This window comes from Mustela nigripes, chromosome 1 (assembly GCF_022355385.1).
Source record: "Mustela nigripes isolate SB6536 chromosome 1, MUSNIG.SB6536, whole genome shotgun sequence".
Taxonomy (NCBI): Eukaryota; Metazoa; Chordata; class Mammalia; order Carnivora; family Mustelidae; genus Mustela; species Mustela nigripes.
The window spans coordinates 44,121,157-44,136,406 of record NC_081557.1 but is presented as its reverse complement, the minus strand read 5'-3'; the positions used below and the strand labels follow the sequence as shown (position 1 = coordinate 44,136,406).

The window sequence follows — 15,250 nt, the reverse complement described above, 5'->3', positions numbered from 1 at the left end:
GGCGAGAGGGAGGGAGCAATGGGGACCCGCGCTGGCCAGAGAGGGCCAGGGGCGGGGCCGGGCGGCGGGCGCGGCCGGACGGGAGTTCCCCGAAGAAGGCTCCTCCAGCCTGAGTCCCGGTGAGTGCGGGAGCACCCGTGCCCTTCCCTAAGGCTCGATCCCTGCCAACCGTCAGCCTTTACTCGGCCCGAATACCGAGTAGGGAACGAGGGCCATCCCCGGGAAGGACCCCCGATCGCCTTTCTCAGGGTATAGAGCGCCTGAACTCCCCCTCCCCCCAGGTCTGTTCTCGGGTAGGGTCCCCGAGCTTGTTCGCCGACACCCCTTCAGGGGACTCTACTTCCTAATCACCTTCTACCTCGCGCGGACCCGCCTTACCCTCGCGCCCAGGGGACACAGGGATCATCCCGCCTAGCCGAACTCCTTCCCAGACCTCCACTAGCCGGGGAGGCAGCGGGAGACCCCCACCCCCTTATCTCCGGTAAGGGACAAAGCTTTCGGGTTTCACCCCGCCTTCCGTGGATCCCTTCACAGTCCGCAGGCTTCCCCAATCTAGGGGACTCAGCGCCGGGACGCTGCTATGGACGACATTTTCACTCAGTGCCGGGAGGGCAACGCGGTGGCCGTTCGCCTGTGGCTGGACAACACGGAGAACGACCTCAACCAGGGGTGAGCTGAAGTGGCTGGTGGGTGAGAAGGGCAAATACTGCTCCTCTCCGCGATGTGGGGTGTTCACGTTGGCTGGGGCGGCGGACTTTACTACCCAGGACTACGAATGCAAAGCACAGCCTGTGGGGGGCAGAGGGTCTCCACAGAGGAAGCTGTGTTCCTGATGAATCTTGACTGCTCAGTAAGAGTTTCACAGGCACGGGCTGCAGAGAGCTTTCCTGCCTCAGTGAACTGCATGGGCGAAAGCTAGGAGACAAGACAGAGAATGGAGTGTTTGGGAATTGTCTACAGGTCCATATGGCTGGAGGATAGAAGACTTCTATGGGCTTCTGTGGGCTGAAGCATTGGGTACTAATGGTAAACCACGGAAGATAAGACTGGAGAGGTCTGCTGCAAGAGCCCACCAGATCATGCAAGGATATTTATACTATAATAAGGTTATTATTCTAAGAACAAGAGTTTAAAGCCCTGCTATGATATGATGAGATTGTCCATTTAAGTGTCATCTTGGATACCTTCTCAAGAGCAGGCGGCCATTTGGAGAAGCAGTTGCTTGGTCTGTGCCAGAGGTGGCGATGCCTTAGACTAGAATGGGGGCCGATCTAAAAAGAAGGAAGTGATTGGATTCCTGAAATCTTCAGAATAAAGAATTGATGAGACTTGGTGTAGGAAGTGTGGAAGCAAAGATGATGACCGGGGTTCTGGCTCAGACTCTTAGGTAGATAGTGGTTGCTTTTACTGAGTTGGACATGGCTGAAGGATGATGACTGCTGCTGTGACACGTTAAAGTGACTGTACAGTTGAGTGGAAACGTTGAGTAGGTTGTTGATTATGCAGATTTGGATTTCAGGAGAGAGATCTGACTTGGAGACCCAGATTTGGGAGATTTTAGCATATAGATGATACCTGAAGACGTGGGTGTGACAGAGAGGGGATGAGAAGCCTGCAAGACTGAAAAGGTGCAACTGGGGGTTGCAGGAGAAACAGGAAAAGATGTTAGTAAAGCTCAGAGAAGTGAATGTTTCAACGAAGGGGGAGTGGTCAACAGTAGGATAGGCTGTTGATTAGTTAAAGAACTTTAGCACTTTAAAGTAACTTCTGAATTTATAATTAATAATGTATTTGATGATCTTTCTGAAGCCTGCTGTAGAGGAAAACAGTTGAAGAAACCAGACAACACTGGTTCCTTCATTTAAAGTATTGTGGACACCTCCTATGCTAGAGGCCCATGCCAGCCCTCAAGGCAACAGTGTGGTGGTGGGTTGAATGGGAAATGTGGAAATAGTGAATGTAGGCAAGTTCTTTAAGGTCAGCTGAGACAAGCAAGAAAAGCAGTAGTGATGCTGATGATTCAGGATGGTGGTTTTTAATTTTATTTCTTCAGTTTTTAGGTTTGAGGGGGTAAGGATCACCTGTCATCTTCGTCTAGACTTCTACAGGTTCTCATTAGCCTTTATGCTATTCCTCTGTAATTCCTGGTCACTTTTTCCCATTTTTCATATATTTATAATTTCTTTAATTCTTTAATAATTCTTCAAAGGGTGCTCAGATAAAGATAGCACTCTTACTTTGTTGGTAGGGTTATAAAGGCTTAGGTGAAGTTGTCCAGGGGAACTTGCATTTTATAAAACTCTTTAGTGCCAAAAGGTGAAGAGGTGGCATTAAACTGGAAGTCTTTGGGGCTGGTTTGAGGGGAAAGGCTTTGGGGGCCCAAGCAGGTATATGCTGGATATGAGGTGGGGTAAACTCCCTCCAGGACTCTTTGGGAATATAGTCTGTGGCCCTGAGGTGACAGGCAGTCTGACAGTGAGTGGAACCCTGTGCTCTTATTTTTGCCCTCAGGCACTGGCCTGCTTATGCCACAGACTGCAGGAAACTGATAAACCAGGGCACAAATTAAAGATCTGAGAGGCAAAACTCACTGATAAGTAGGGGATGGTTGCTTCAGAGAGGGGGAGGTGGGGCTAACCTTCCAGGAAAGCTTTCAGCTAACTCTAAGTGAGCAGATGAGGGCAGCTGTGGAGGGAAGTCATTAAAGGTCACACACACACCCCCATCTCCTGGGGGAGGAGGACATCTGGATGGCCTGCAGCAGTCAGACCCCTGATCTGTTTCAGGCCATAACTAGAGCCCCCACAAGGGAAGTGACCGCAACACTAAGGCATCCGGAGGCTGCGGTCTCAGACCACAGACCGTCCCCCTGTCCCGCCCCTTGGATCCTCACACACACCAGACTGGAGGGAATTTCCTTTTATGGCCCCAGGCTGTCAGGCAGGCCCAACTCCCACCAAGTGTTTTCTTCTTCTTTTTTCTTTGTACAGCTCTTTTACTTTAGAAAATATGTGTCCTTGGCAGGGGAAAAGTCAGTTTTCTTTCTAAAGATGTCACTCTTATATTCCTGTTTTCTGGGACTCCAGACTGCTTGAGTGGAGGAATCCTGTTTTACCAAATCAAATCCTCATTTGATATCTGCCTCATTAGTAATGACTTATCAAAAGTATTCCTTTTTCCTTATAAACCCTTCCAAAACATTATTTTAATGCCAGTCCATTTTTAGATCTTAGGTTTCAGTACAGAGCCAATCAGTAAGCTTGCTTCTTCTCCCATGAGTTGTGGCTTTCCTTCTCCAAACACCCTCCCTTGTATTAACATGCACTAAACAACTTGTTAATCCATTCTCTCAAAAATTCAGTCTAGCAGACAAGACAGCTCATTAAGATGTTTATAATCCAGTGCCACAAGTAGTGTATTAGGGGCATATGAAATGCATTGGAAACAAAAAGGACCAACAGATGTTGCAAAAGGAATGCAGAGGAAACCAGATAAAATGCTACCATTTAATGAGATAGGGCATGCCAAGGAAAAAGCCTAGTGGGAGATGTTGATGAAGACAGTGAATCATATGTATTTGTTGAGATTTCAGGTGGTAGTTGGTTAGGTTTGAAGCTCAGGGGTCTGAAGACCTTTGAAGGTCTTAATCGGATGGCTTTGGGAGTTGCTGGCATGAATGAGAATCAGAATCCTGGACAGGCAAGGTTTCTAGGGAGATTTTTCAGAATGACTATCAGTTTTTTCCGTATCAAAGCCTTTGCCCCACCTCCAGATCAATGACCATTGTCTCTTCCTCAAAGGGATGATCATGGCTTCTCCCCCTTGCACTGGGCCTGCCGAGAGGGCCGTTCAGCTGTGGTTGAGATGCTGATCATGCGGGGGGCACGAATCAATGTGATGAACCGTGGGGATGACACCCCCCTGCACCTGGCAGCCAGTCATGGACACCGTGATATTGTGCAGAAGGTATGCATGAATGTTCTGTCACATACATTACATACATGTCTGGAAGTCAGTCACAAGCATTATGTGTACTCTTCTCCCTCCTTACACGCCTCAACTCTCATCTCCCCTCTGTCTTCTGCCTCTTCTACTTGGCCATGGGGACCAGCTCTTGCAGTATAAAGCTGACATCAATGCAGTGAATGAGCATGGAAACGTGCCCCTGCACTATGCCTGTTTTTGGGGCCAAGATCAGGTTGCAGAGGTGAGTACCAAAGCCCTGAGACCTGGGATGGGTGGGTAGCAACGTCTGAGCCTGAATGGGAGATTCTAGAACCTTCAACCCATTCTGTAAGTATTGCTGAATATTTGACACTCAGATCTGGTACTATATCTGTATTGATAGTTGATTGTGATTGCCAGGGAGGTAGCAGAGCCCGTCGTCACAACCACCTTTTCGTTCCAGGACCTGGTGGCTAATGGGGCTCTTGTCAGCATTTGTAACAAGTATGGAGAGATGCCTGTGGACAAAGCCAAGGCACCCCTGAGAGAGCTCCTCCGAGGTCTGTCCCCCAACTCCAGTTCGTATCCTGTCTTGTCCCTGCCTATCTCCTCGCTCCGTACTACAGCTGGGGCCAAAGCTGTTTTTCTTCCCCAGAGCGGGCAGAGAAGATGGGCCAGAACCTTAACCGTATTCCATACAAGGACACTTTCTGGAAGGGAACCACCCGCACTCGGCCCCGTGAGTCAGTTGTAAGGGGAGGGATGGTCGAGGGAGTAACCCTGGGCTGTTGGAGCTGGGTTAGGTGAAGCCTGGGTACCTGACCTGTGCACATTCTCAGGAAATGGGACTCTGAACAAACACTCCGGCATTGACTACAAACAGCTCAACTTTTTGGCAAAGCTCAACGAGAATCACTCTGGAGAGGTGACCCTGCCTTTCTTGGCCCTCCCTCCCCAATCCCCTACAAATTACCTGCCCTGCACCTTTTTAAAGTTTTTCTTCCAGTTAGCGGACAAGAAAGCAGTGGCCTTAGTTAAAGCTTCCTAACCCTTACCTGTCTCTCAGCTATGGAAGGGCCGTTGGCAGGGCAATGACATCGTCGTGAAGGTGCTAAAGGTTCGAGACTGGAGTACAAGGAAGAGCAGGGACTTCAACGAGGAGTGTCCCCGTCTCAGGTGGGGCAAGGCCTAAACGGGAAGCTGCTGGTTCCAAGGAACCCTGACTAGCACCCAAAGGGAGATCTTTTATGCTGATCTCAGCTAGGGATACTCTCCCTCTTCCAGGATTTTCTCGCATCCAAATGTGCTCCCAGTGCTAGGTGCCTGTCAGTCTCCACCTGCTCCTCACCCCACCCTCATCACACACTGGATGCCATATGGATCCCTGTACAATGTATTACATGAAGGCACCAGTGAGTAGGGGATACCAAATCTCATGGGATGGGCGCAGGGTGTATGAGCCTCCCCAAACTCTTTTGACTCTTGCCTCTTTAGATTTTGTTGTGGACCAGAGCCAGGCTGTGAAGTTCGCGTTGGACATGGCAAGGGGCATGGCCTTCCTACACACATTAGAGCCCCTCATCCCACGACATGCACTCAATAGCCGTAGTGTAATGGTGAGGTCACACTTCCTTCCTGGCCCAGGCCCCCAGCCCCCTTTCCCTGTCTAGAATAGGACTTACCTCCTTCCACATTATCTATCTTCTCTTCCTCAGATCGATGAGGACATGACTGCCCGAATCAGCATGGCCGACGTCAAGTTCTCCTTCCAATGCCCTGGGCGCATGTATGCACCTGCCTGGGTGGCCCCTGAAGGTGAGTGAGGGCATCATGTTGGGAGGTGGAGAAGGGCCAGCTCAGTAGTAATGGAAGGGGGCAGAGACAGGACAGGCAGCTGGAACAGTTAAGTCCTGTTCCTCCAGCACTGCAGAAGAAGCCTGAAGATACAAACAGACGCTCAGCAGACATGTGGAGTTTTGCAGTGCTTCTGTGGGAACTGGTGACACGGGAGGTACCCTTTGCTGACCTCTCCAACATGGAGATTGGAATGAAGGTGAGAGCACAACTGTATGTACTTGTGTTGGGGGAATGGTGGTGGTGACGACAATAACTATAGCAGGGCTGGGCTCTTCCCATATTTGTTCAAATATGCAGTAATCCTGTCCTGAGGACTAGAGAGGCCTCTCCCCACAGGATATTCAAGTTCTGAAACCCATTTTGTTTTTTCCTGTATTTGCAGGTGGCACTGGAAGGCCTTCGGCCTACTATCCCACCAGGCATTTCCCCCCATGTGTGTAAGCTCATGAAGATCTGCATGAATGAAGACCCTGCTAAGCGGCCTAAATTTGACATGATTGTGCCTATCCTGGAGAAGATGCAGGACAAGTAGAGCTGGAAAGCCCTTGCCTAAACTCCAGATATGTCAGGACATGGTTAGGGGAGTATGTCTCCCCAAAGCAGCAGGCTTCTGGTTGCCTCCCCTGCTTCCAGTCATGGTACTACCCCAGCCATGGGGCCCATCCCCTGCCCCCATCCCTACCACTGCAGCCCCCAAAGGGGCTAGGCTCAGAGCTTTGTCACTTGCCACACGGTATCTCCCAGCATGGGAGGGACCAGCCCTGCCTGTCACAATAAAGTTTATTATGAAAACAGGCTGGTGTGGGGACAAGGGGACAGACAAGTACATTTAGGTTGGGTGGCTCAGGTGAAATAGTGCGGCTTCTTCACATTGATGCCATACTCGCTGAGGGCAGGGGTCAAGTCCTCCATGGTTAGAGTGTACTTGCGGTCCTGAGGGAAGAGGGAAGAGGGAAGAACACCAGCTGAACTCAGGAATCTCAGATTTCAATCCCAGATGGGTGACCCTGAGTAGGTCTTTCACCTCCCCTAGGACTTAGTTTCCCCAAAGAGATTTCAGGACAATTAAACCTCCAACACTGTGGGAGGTAATTACTGATTCAATGAGCCTCCCCTCACACCTTGCTCTTGCTTCGGGAGCTGCCAGAAGCTGTGCCCTTCATTTTGCAGTGCTGTAGGGCATCGTTGGCAATATCTGAGATGAATTTCTGGGCAGCTAGCGAGATGAGCCGAATTCTAGAGAGAAAAAACTAGTGTGAGAAGGGAGATGGAACAATAAACCACATTAGCACTCAAGGTTCTAACCTACCCACCTAGACTGTACTCACATGCGTGGGTCCGAAGCCTCAAAGCCAGCACGGTTCAGGTAGTAACCAGTCACTGCGTCTGGAATCTGAGAGATCAATGAGACGACTGTCAGTACTTGCTCTGGGCACTGAGGGGCTGAGAGGGGGAGGGAAATGGAGGAAGGCCTGGCTTTCAGGAAGCTCAGTTTGGGTGGGCAGAGCTAGTAGGGGAGCAAGTGCAAAAGGAGGCTGGAAATCCAGGCAGTGTAGCAGAAAAGTTGGCCTGACAGCACGCCAATAGCCTTGTTCAGGCAGGAAGCCCACCGTAGGCGTATAATCCTCCAGCTGCATCAGGAAATCCACCAGAGGCGTGCTGGACACCACCGGCTTCACGTCTCCGTTGGCCGCGCTCGGCAGTACATAAACCCCGTTAGACATGGCCCCCTCCGGGGGCGCCGCGCCGCCAGCCGACACGGGAGCTGGAGGAAAACCAGCAGACAGACATGGAGGTGGGAGATGCGGGGCCCCGGCTAGGTCTAATCCTCTGCCCTCACCCACTACTGGACCCAGCCCTAGCGCTGCCCTCACCCTCACCCGTCCCGGCCCTCACCCGCCCCGCGCCGCTCGGCCGGCTCCCCGGCCCGCGCCGCCACGGGTCCCGTGCCCCCTGCCGCAGCTCCAGCCCCAGGTCCCCCTGCAGTCCCCGCGGGGCTGGCCTTATTCTCCGCAGCGGTGCCGGCGGGCAATGCTGCGGGGGCCGAGACCGCGGGCGCCGGGCCCGGGGCCGAGGCAGCGGAGCCCGGCGCCGCCTCGGGGTCCGCGCCGGAGCCGCTGCAGCTCATCGGGCCGGTGGAAGAGGCGGCGAACAGAGCCGCTTCCGCTTCCGCTCACGTTACGCACACACCGCGGGTGACGTCACACGCTCCGCGCTTCGCCCCTCCCTCGCCGTGTTTGCTGTCCTCTAGCGTCTCCTGTCTCCTGGTTGTTTACCAGCCTGTGAGGTGTCTCCGACAGGCGGTCTCCCACGCGGCCATACTGCTAAGCCTTTTCGCCAGGATGGGAACCGTCAAGGTCTAAGACGCTTTTCCGCAGGTCTGGGGCTTGTCTTCCAACTTGGCGCTTAAAGGCCTTGTTTTTGGGACACCCCTTAACTACAGGTTGCCTGCCAGTCTGCGTCCTTTCTAGTTCCCTTATTCAGCCTTTCAAGGGTTCGGAAGCCCCACTCCCCTCCAGCTGCCGGGAGAAGTGACAGCAGGGAAGCGAACAGTGCTGCTGTAGACAGGAAGGGAAGTATTTCAGCTTGCGTAAACAACATATGCAAAATCACCAGGGAGGGTGGGGTTTTCAACGCAACAAACATTTATTTAATTCCTATTTGCCAATCCTGAGCTAGGGCCTGGGAGTACAAAGTTAAGTAGGACAAGATTCTAGTCCTCTAGGCACCAACAGTCTTGGAAAGGGAGGCAAAGAGGTAAACTGGCATTTTCAATACTAGATTGGAGTTACAATACTAGAGGTAGACACAGTACGCAGTGCAAAGGAGAAAGGGACATAACATCAGCTGCCTACTTCTTTGTGTCAGGCACTCTATCAACTTCATTCCATTTAATTATTATTAATTATTGTTAGAGGCAGGTATTGATATTCCCACTTAACAGAGGAGGTAAAAGACTCAGGGAGATGGACTTCTTCAACTTTCTTTCCTAGTCTACATCAGAACCAAGAATCAAACAGGCTTGGTTTGAAAAAATCTGGGATTTTTCTGCTATACCAAATCATTTTCTGCTATACAAAAATCAGCTAGCTGCAGAGAGCCAAAGTGGTGTGTTCAAAGAATCCTGGAAACCAAACAGGCAAAGGGAGTCAGGGGTCATGTTAAGGGCACAGAATATTTTAAGCAAAAGCAAAAGTGGGGAAGTGGAGGAAGGGTGAGGGAGAACAAGGGAGAATAAGCAATTTGTTACTCATGAACAAACAGCAAGGAAAGGATCGAGTTTGTGAGCCATAGCAAAAACCCGAACTTTATCAGTAATCTTTGAAGGATTTTAAGTAAATGACCTGATGGGATTTGCATTTTACTCTGGAAAAATGGTTTTGTGAGCATGCAGGAAGTAAGGACATCTTTTCAAGGGCGTCCTACAATTCAGAGAAGAAAAAATAATGGTTCTAAGCTAATTTAGTAGCAGTAGAGATGGAGAAAAGTAAATGAGTTCTAGATATACTTGGGAAATGTAATTGGCAGGACTTGTGGATTGATAAAGATATATTTAAGAGGTGAAATCAGTAGGACTTATTGATAGACAGTGGTAGTGGGAAGGGGAAAGTGAAGGAATAGGGAGTCTAGGGTAACACTTAGGCTTCTGGCTTGATTGGAAGCAGCACAGTCTCATTTGCCAAGAAGGAACACCAGAGCATGGTCTGGAATTGGGAAGGAGGAAGATGAAGTATTGAGTATCATACACCTTGTATTTGAGGAATCATTGTCCAATAGTCTGATTTAGTGAGATATTGATAGCTGTGGATACAGGTGACTGATTTATTCCAGGAAACTCTGGGTAGATTGAAAAGAGCAGAAGGGTAAAGATAAAGCAGTGAAGTATACATTAAGTGAGAAAGAAGAGAAAGAGAAAAAGGAAGAGGGAATGAAGGAGGAAGTGGGAATGGTCAGAAAAGAAGTTAAGCCCTGAAAGCTGAAGAAGGTGCAATAAACTGAGGAGACAACATGAAGAGAAACAGCATAGACAACTCTTAGAAAAAGCCTGGCTGAAAAGAGAAAGAAGAAAAGGTTGGGGGAGGGTGTTGGGAGTGGGGAGGCTCCCAAACAATACTAGTTACAGCATCATTAGAGAAACATGAAGCAGGAGTAGGGAGACCTGAGCATGATGGAACAGGGTAGAGTTGAGAGTTAAGTCAAGCTCACAGCATTTTAGGGTTAGGGGGATAAGCTGTCTGCAGGAGTCTATGGTTGAAGGTTCAGCAGGGCTTCCAACAGTGCAGAATAAGGGACCAAGCCACCAGCTATGGGGCAGGGGACAGGTTCATTCTCCCAGCAGGAAAGGGTCAAGGATTGATTAATGTCTTCAACAGAGCTGGGAAGTTAGGTGTTCCCCAGCCTGTCACAGGATCCCAGCCAGGGCCAGAGCAGAAACCCTGTCCCTGCACCTCTTCATTCAGACAGGACTCATGGCAGCCATGGGTTACCTAGGGAAAAGGCAGGCATCAGACCTGGGCCTGTCCATACCAGCACTAACAGACTAAGCCCCCTTACCTTGTATTTACATTTCAGTACCCCATCAGAACTGCCCTCAAGTTCATCTTTGAACTCCCCATATTCATAAAAATGTGCACACCCTTCCCTTCCATACTCACGTCGAAGAGTCCTGCTCCACGCTGCTGGTAGAGCCTTGGGTTGAGAAACCCAAGAGGGGGACGGCCGTTGAGGATTCTATGTTCATTTATCAGGGATAGGACCCCACCAAATACAGGAGTAGAGGCCTGCAAAATGAAGGAATAAATGGAGGTTAGGGGTTCATAGTGATTGGATTTGAGGGAGGGATGTCTGAAAGGATCAGAGGTCTCTGAGGAGTCAGGGGTTCTGGGTACAAGGTCTTATAGAGGGTGAGGATAGTTTCTGAGTAGGGGGTTTGGACCCAGGCTGATTTCTTACCGAAGTGCCAGATACCCATGGAATGGGCACGCTGTTGCTGACCACCCAGTAGCCATCAGAGAGTGCAGCCACATCTGGATAGGCACGGCCACTGGCATTGAAATAACTGGATGGTGGTAAGTGGGGACTGGAGCTGAGGAACTGGGCTACAGCTTCCTCCTGAAAGATGTTGTTGAGTGAGTATTGTCTGCTGACCGAGGATCCCTCCCACCCATCCATCCACACAAACACATATACATACCTGGTATGAAGGCTGTGGGAACACATTGCTGAAACCACCACCACTGATATAGTCAACGATCTCACTTGTGACTCGGAATGGATTCTGGAAGGACGTGCCTCCCACCGTGGTGACATAGGGGCTGAGAGCAGAAAACAGCACAGATTGTATGGGTCCCAAGGGGGCCTCCAAAATGTATGGAGATGGTTAAGTATGAGCTAGCTCTTGAGAGAGGGGCTAGACTCTGTGGGGAAGCAGGTACATGGGGAAGACTAAGATTCTGAGCCCTCAAGGCATGGCCTGAGGTAACAGTGTATACTTTTGTCTACAGAACATTCACCAAATTTTCTACTAAAATGCCTGGGAACTGCATTCCACTCAGAAGCCATGAGGCCTAGACCTATAGGAAGAAGGGAATGCAGCAATCAGAGCTGGTTAAACTGAGGTCTTAGCTACAGAAGCACCTGGTGGCGCCAAGGCAAAAGTTCCAGATCATGAACCCGTAGACGGAAGACTGGTGGTCACAGGTAAGTGGTGGACTGGGGTGCATACCTGGATGCAGGGAAGCTTAAGTGGTAGGCTGGGGTGCTTACCTGGATGCAGGGAAGCTGGGACGGAACTGGTGTCGCCCAGAGACAGACCAACACCCAGCTCCACTGTCACCTGGGAGAAAGACCAAGTTTAGCACTCAGATTAATTGGTCAGAGCTTGATATATGGGTTCAGATGTCAAAGATGGAAGTCAAGAGTTAGTCATTACTGCAAGAGATTAGAGTTTAGAGGTCAGATGAGTGGTCCCTATTGGGTTCAGATTGTAAGTCGGAGATCACAGGGCTCCCTGTTGGGTCAAAACTCCTGGTGAGTTAAGGTCTAAATTTAGCGTAGGAGGTCACCTGAGGCAAAGAGCAGGGTAAGACCCCGAGCAGCTGCCTTCATGAGCTCCGTGTTGACCCGATGGATGTAGACGCTGCTGAGGGAGTCCTCATCATCTCCATAGCTCACGGTGTGTACATGTGGCAGGGCTGACTCATTACTGAGCAGCAGGAGCCATTGCAGGAAGGGCTCCTGTGACTCATGCCGGCCTGGATTTGGGGTGAGGGGAGGAGCACAAGGGCGGTCCTTTGGAAGGTTGCCAGGGTCTCCCTCTAGCTTATGGGATTCCCTTGAAGGAGCAGTGATCACCACTTACCACCACGGGTCTCCCCACCCACCAATTCCCTTGGCAGTACCTGGGCTACTGTAGACCCAGGTGGAGATGTTGGCACCAGCACTCATCAGGTACTCCACATCTAAACTGGCCTCAATCCCGGCCCGGCCCCGTCCCTGTTGTCCGACCACACGGGCTACTGATGCCTGGTGCGCAAACTTCCCACCAAAGAGGCGCATGAACTCGGCCAGGTCCGACTCATGGAAATACTGCTCCAGGAACTACAGAAGGAATCAGAGCAGGTATCATGGGTCAGAGGATGCAGCTGCAAGGTCAGGGCAAGGACACTATTCCAGATAGGACGTGAGGACCCAGGGGAGGAGTCAGAGAACAAGGCCCAGCCTGGAGAGGCACCTTGGATAGGGTGTCAGGACCCTGGAGGTGTCTGCCCAGCTCACCTGGGCACAGGCTTGGCTGTTGTTGGTTGTGCCAGAGCCCACGTCTTGTGCTGTCAAGTTGTATCGCTGACGGATCACGGATGGGGTCACCCCCAGGTGCAGGCCAACTGTCCCTGACACCTGTGGCTCAGGGCGTTGCCTCAGGGATGATGTGGGGGGAAAGCGGTGCAGCCCGCCCACTGTGAGGAGGGGTTAGGCTTAAGGAGGAGATCTTTTAGACTCCAACCCCGACTTTACCACTGACCCCACCCCAAGCCCCCATGGCACCTAAAATTTTCCAGCCCCTGGTTCTGCCTGCTTCAAACCCACCAACCCCACTGGGTGTTACCAAAGTCCACATGAGGGGCCAAGGCCTTCGGGAGCTGGTATGGACGTGGGGACCTTATAACATGGATCTCTGCTGGTCCCCCCACATAGCGATGAAACTCAGCCCCAGAGAGCAGCAGTTCTGCCTGTCTGGAGGTCAGAGATCAGAGAATAGAGATCAGAAACCACAGACCAGAGCAGAGGAAGCTACCTGAGCATCACTGCTCATCCTTATCTCCCTGTTAGCTCTCACCCACAAGCTCCCACCAGCTCTCAGCTCTCTCCCGTTGGGGTGACTCGTTTCCCTGATGGCATGACTGGTACCCTCCATGGGGAAATCCTTCCATCTCACCGGACATTCAGCCAGCAGGTCAGAAAGTCCTGTGTGGTCACTGAGTGGCAGTTCCGGGCTCCAGCTGCCAAGAGCCATTTTTGGACTGTGCGGAGGGTCAGTGGTGATGGCCGGACCAGTTCAGCCACATCCTCTAGGGTCAGGTATTTTCCTGCAGGAATTCAGTAGAGGATCTTGCCTTCATTCATTGCTTTTCCAAGTTGCTCATTTTGGACCTCAACCAGGAGACATTGGGATTTCCCAGGGACCCTGGAACAGGGTCGTCAGGGATAAGTGGAAACTTTCTAGCACAAAGGCAGGCTGTGCAGGTGAATGCTATTATTTGGGGCCGGGGAAGAAAAGGCTGGGGAGACTTGGAATGCCATGGCCAGAAATATGGATTTTCCCTAAAGGCCAGAAGGTTGCAAATGCTGCATCAGAGCATGTATTGCCATAATTATAAACAACAAATGAGGTTAAAAATTAAAATTTTCCGTAAGTTTATTTCTGAGTAAAAGTTTTCCAAACTTTTAGAACCAATTATAAGGTAACATCTAATTCAGTTCCAGTCTTCATACTTATTGATTTTAAGCTTAACATGATAGTGAGTCACTATTTTCCTGCACAGTGCTATGTACACAGCTCCAGGGTGAATCTGAGACTGCCCTCTCACACACATACCAGTGCCTCCCCCCCAACCATGAAGGGCTTCTTGCAAGGGAGGGACATCATCCAGTATGACCACTGGAACAGAACACTGTTTTAGAGCAGAGTAGGGAGCAGAGTGGGGAGTGGGGTGGACCACTGGGGACTGGGCAGCAGTCTGGGTGCAAGAATAAACAAATGAGTGGGCGGTTACAAGCAATGGTAAAAAGCAGATGACTCCAAAGGCTCTTTGAGAGCCAGAACTGGAAATGAGAGTTCTGGAGCCTGACTGCAGGAGGAAACAATTGTGGTTTTGATGGTGGGGAATGAGCACCTATCTGTACTGGGTATTACTTCCCATGTGTCTGCAAGTAGTAGAGTCAGCATTTGAATCCAGATTTGTTCTCACAGCCTGTGCTCTTAACTTTCAGGTTTCAAGCCTGATAAACATAGGTAAAAAGTTTTGGGGGAAAGAATTTGAGTGAGTTTTGGACAGTTTACTTCCAGATCCCTTTTATTAAATTCAGAAACTGCTCGAGAGTCACAGCCATTCAACTGCCCTGTATCACCACCTTCCTCGGCACCAAGAGCATGACCTTGACGTTATGTGTGCCATCCCACAGTCAGCTCAGCCCGGGGTCCTTTCACAACATCCCACTTCCCAGTCCCAATCCCTATTCCCATAGGCACCATAATGAGGAGAGCCAGGATCCGACACAGCCTGCACCAGCTCGGACAATCTTTTCACGTTCTGCTGTCTCAGGGCAAAAGTGAGACTCAGGTCTTCCTCGGAGTCTACACGGCCCAGGGACACCCAGCCTGGGGGCAACCTGCAGGGTCAGAGGTCAGGAACATGGGCTTTGTTAGTGTGGGGATGGGAAATATTAATCATGGAAGGTTCAGGATTAGTGGCTGAGACCTGGGGTAGGATCCCAGAGGCAGATATGGCTCACAGGAGGTGAATGATTGGGGACTGAGCCTGGGAACCTGGGGATAAGACTGTGGAGTGGGTACCAGGAGCTGGTAAGGGGTGAGGGAGTCTGGGCCAAGGCAGTGGGCACAGGACAGGGCCTAGGGAAGGGGGCAGTGTGTGCTAAGTCAACTCACGTCCGCTGCTGGTCCGGCTCCGGGCTGTAACTGCATTTGCCGGTGACGAAGAGGGCAAGGAGCCCTAGGAAGCTGCAGAGGCAGCAGGCGGGTTTCAGCGGGAGCCGGACTGCCACTGTATTCCCACCCTCCAACATAATCCCCTCCTCCCGGGGTCCCCTAAATTCTCACCAGGTTCGGAGTCTCATGCTGCCTTTCTGGAGATCCGCTGTCATGTGACAGATCACATGAGCCTTATATTCCACCACCCCGTGGCTGCCTAGAAACTGGTGCCCTACTGGC

At 51.0% G+C, this 15,250-nt stretch overlaps 3 protein-coding genes across 5 annotated transcripts; 1 reads left to right on the top strand and 2 right to left on the bottom strand.

Annotated features, from left to right (window-relative positions):
- The first annotated feature begins 19 nt into the window (after positions 1–19).
- On the top strand, positions 20–6,594 carry ILK (integrin linked kinase). 3 transcript variants are annotated; one of them, XM_059409211.1, is made up of 13 exons: positions 20–119; positions 535–669; positions 3,801–3,966; positions 4,112–4,207; positions 4,409–4,505; positions 4,601–4,684; positions 4,785–4,870; positions 5,012–5,121; positions 5,230–5,357; positions 5,440–5,561; positions 5,661–5,760; positions 5,868–5,998; positions 6,185–6,594. In XM_059409211.1, the coding sequence occupies exons 2-13, from the start codon at positions 581–583 to the stop codon at positions 6,332–6,334; spliced, it is 1,359 nt and encodes a 452-aa protein (XP_059265194.1). In that variant the 5' UTR covers positions 20–119; positions 535–580; the 3' UTR covers positions 6,335–6,594. The 3 variants fall into 3 exon arrangements, with proteins under 3 accessions (XP_059265194.1, XP_059265213.1, XP_059265204.1); XM_059409230.1 differs by having other exon boundaries at positions 26–119; positions 557–669; XM_059409221.1 differs by lacking the exon at positions 20–119 and adding an exon at positions 126–249.
- On the bottom strand, positions 6,541–7,945 carry TAF10 (TATA-box binding protein associated factor 10). The gene is made up of 5 exons (XM_059409245.1): positions 7,699–7,945; positions 7,413–7,567; positions 7,131–7,195; positions 6,924–7,038; positions 6,541–6,735 (listed from the first exon to the last, which is right to left on the bottom strand). Exons 1-5 carry the CDS (start codon positions 7,928–7,930, stop codon positions 6,646–6,648), a joined length of 657 nt encoding a protein of 218 aa, XP_059265228.1. The 5' UTR covers positions 7,931–7,945; the 3' UTR covers positions 6,541–6,645.
- Positions 7,946–8,424: 479 nt separating this feature from the next.
- On the bottom strand, positions 8,425–15,246 carry TPP1 (tripeptidyl peptidase 1). The gene is made up of 13 exons (XM_059409176.1): positions 15,140–15,246; positions 14,969–15,040; positions 14,552–14,691; positions 13,238–13,388; positions 12,908–13,035; positions 12,580–12,758; positions 12,204–12,402; positions 11,868–12,056; positions 11,569–11,638; positions 10,997–11,117; positions 10,756–10,914; positions 10,458–10,583; positions 8,425–10,289 (listed from the first exon to the last, which is right to left on the bottom strand). Exons 1-13 carry the CDS (start codon positions 15,181–15,183, stop codon positions 10,149–10,151), a joined length of 1,719 nt encoding a protein of 572 aa, XP_059265159.1. The 5' UTR covers positions 15,184–15,246; the 3' UTR covers positions 8,425–10,148.
- Between the last annotated feature and the right edge of the window lie 4 nt (positions 15,247–15,250).

Bases quoted from the DNA above. Each gene is read 5' to 3' on its own strand.
- ILK (XM_059409211.1), top strand. From the start codon at position 581: ATGGACGACATTTTCACTCAGTGCCGGGAGGGCAACGCGGTGGCCGTT. The intron at 670-3,800 runs GTGAGCTGAAGT...TCTTCCTCAAAG, and splicing joins GAGAACGACCTCAACCAGGG to GGATGATCATGGCTTCTCCC. The intron at 4,208-4,408 runs GTGAGTACCAAA...TTTTCGTTCCAG, and splicing joins GCCAAGATCAGGTTGCAGAG to GACCTGGTGGCTAATGGGGC.
- TAF10 (XM_059409245.1), bottom strand. From the start codon at position 7,930: ATGAGCTGCAGCGGCTCCGGCGCGGACCCCGAGGCGGCGCCGGGCTCC. The intron at 7,568-7,698 runs GTGAGGGCCGGG...GTTTTCCTCCAG, and splicing joins GGCCGAGCGGCGCGGGGCGG to CTCCCGTGTCGGCTGGCGGC. The intron at 7,196-7,412 runs GTGGGCTTCCTG...TTGATCTCTCAG, and splicing joins TGGAGGATTATACGCCTACG to ATTCCAGACGCAGTGACTGG.
- TPP1 (XM_059409176.1), bottom strand. From the start codon at position 15,183: ATGACAGCGGATCTCCAGAAAGGCAGCATGAGACTCCGAACCTG. The intron at 11,639-11,867 runs GTGACCTCCTAC...TCTTTCTCCCAG, and splicing joins TACCCTGCTCTTTGCCTCAG to GTGACAGTGGAGCTGGGTGT. The intron at 10,290-10,457 runs GTGAGTATGGAA...CCTTTTCCCTAG, and splicing joins GTGGAGCAGGACTCTTCGAC to GTAACCCATGGCTGCCATGA.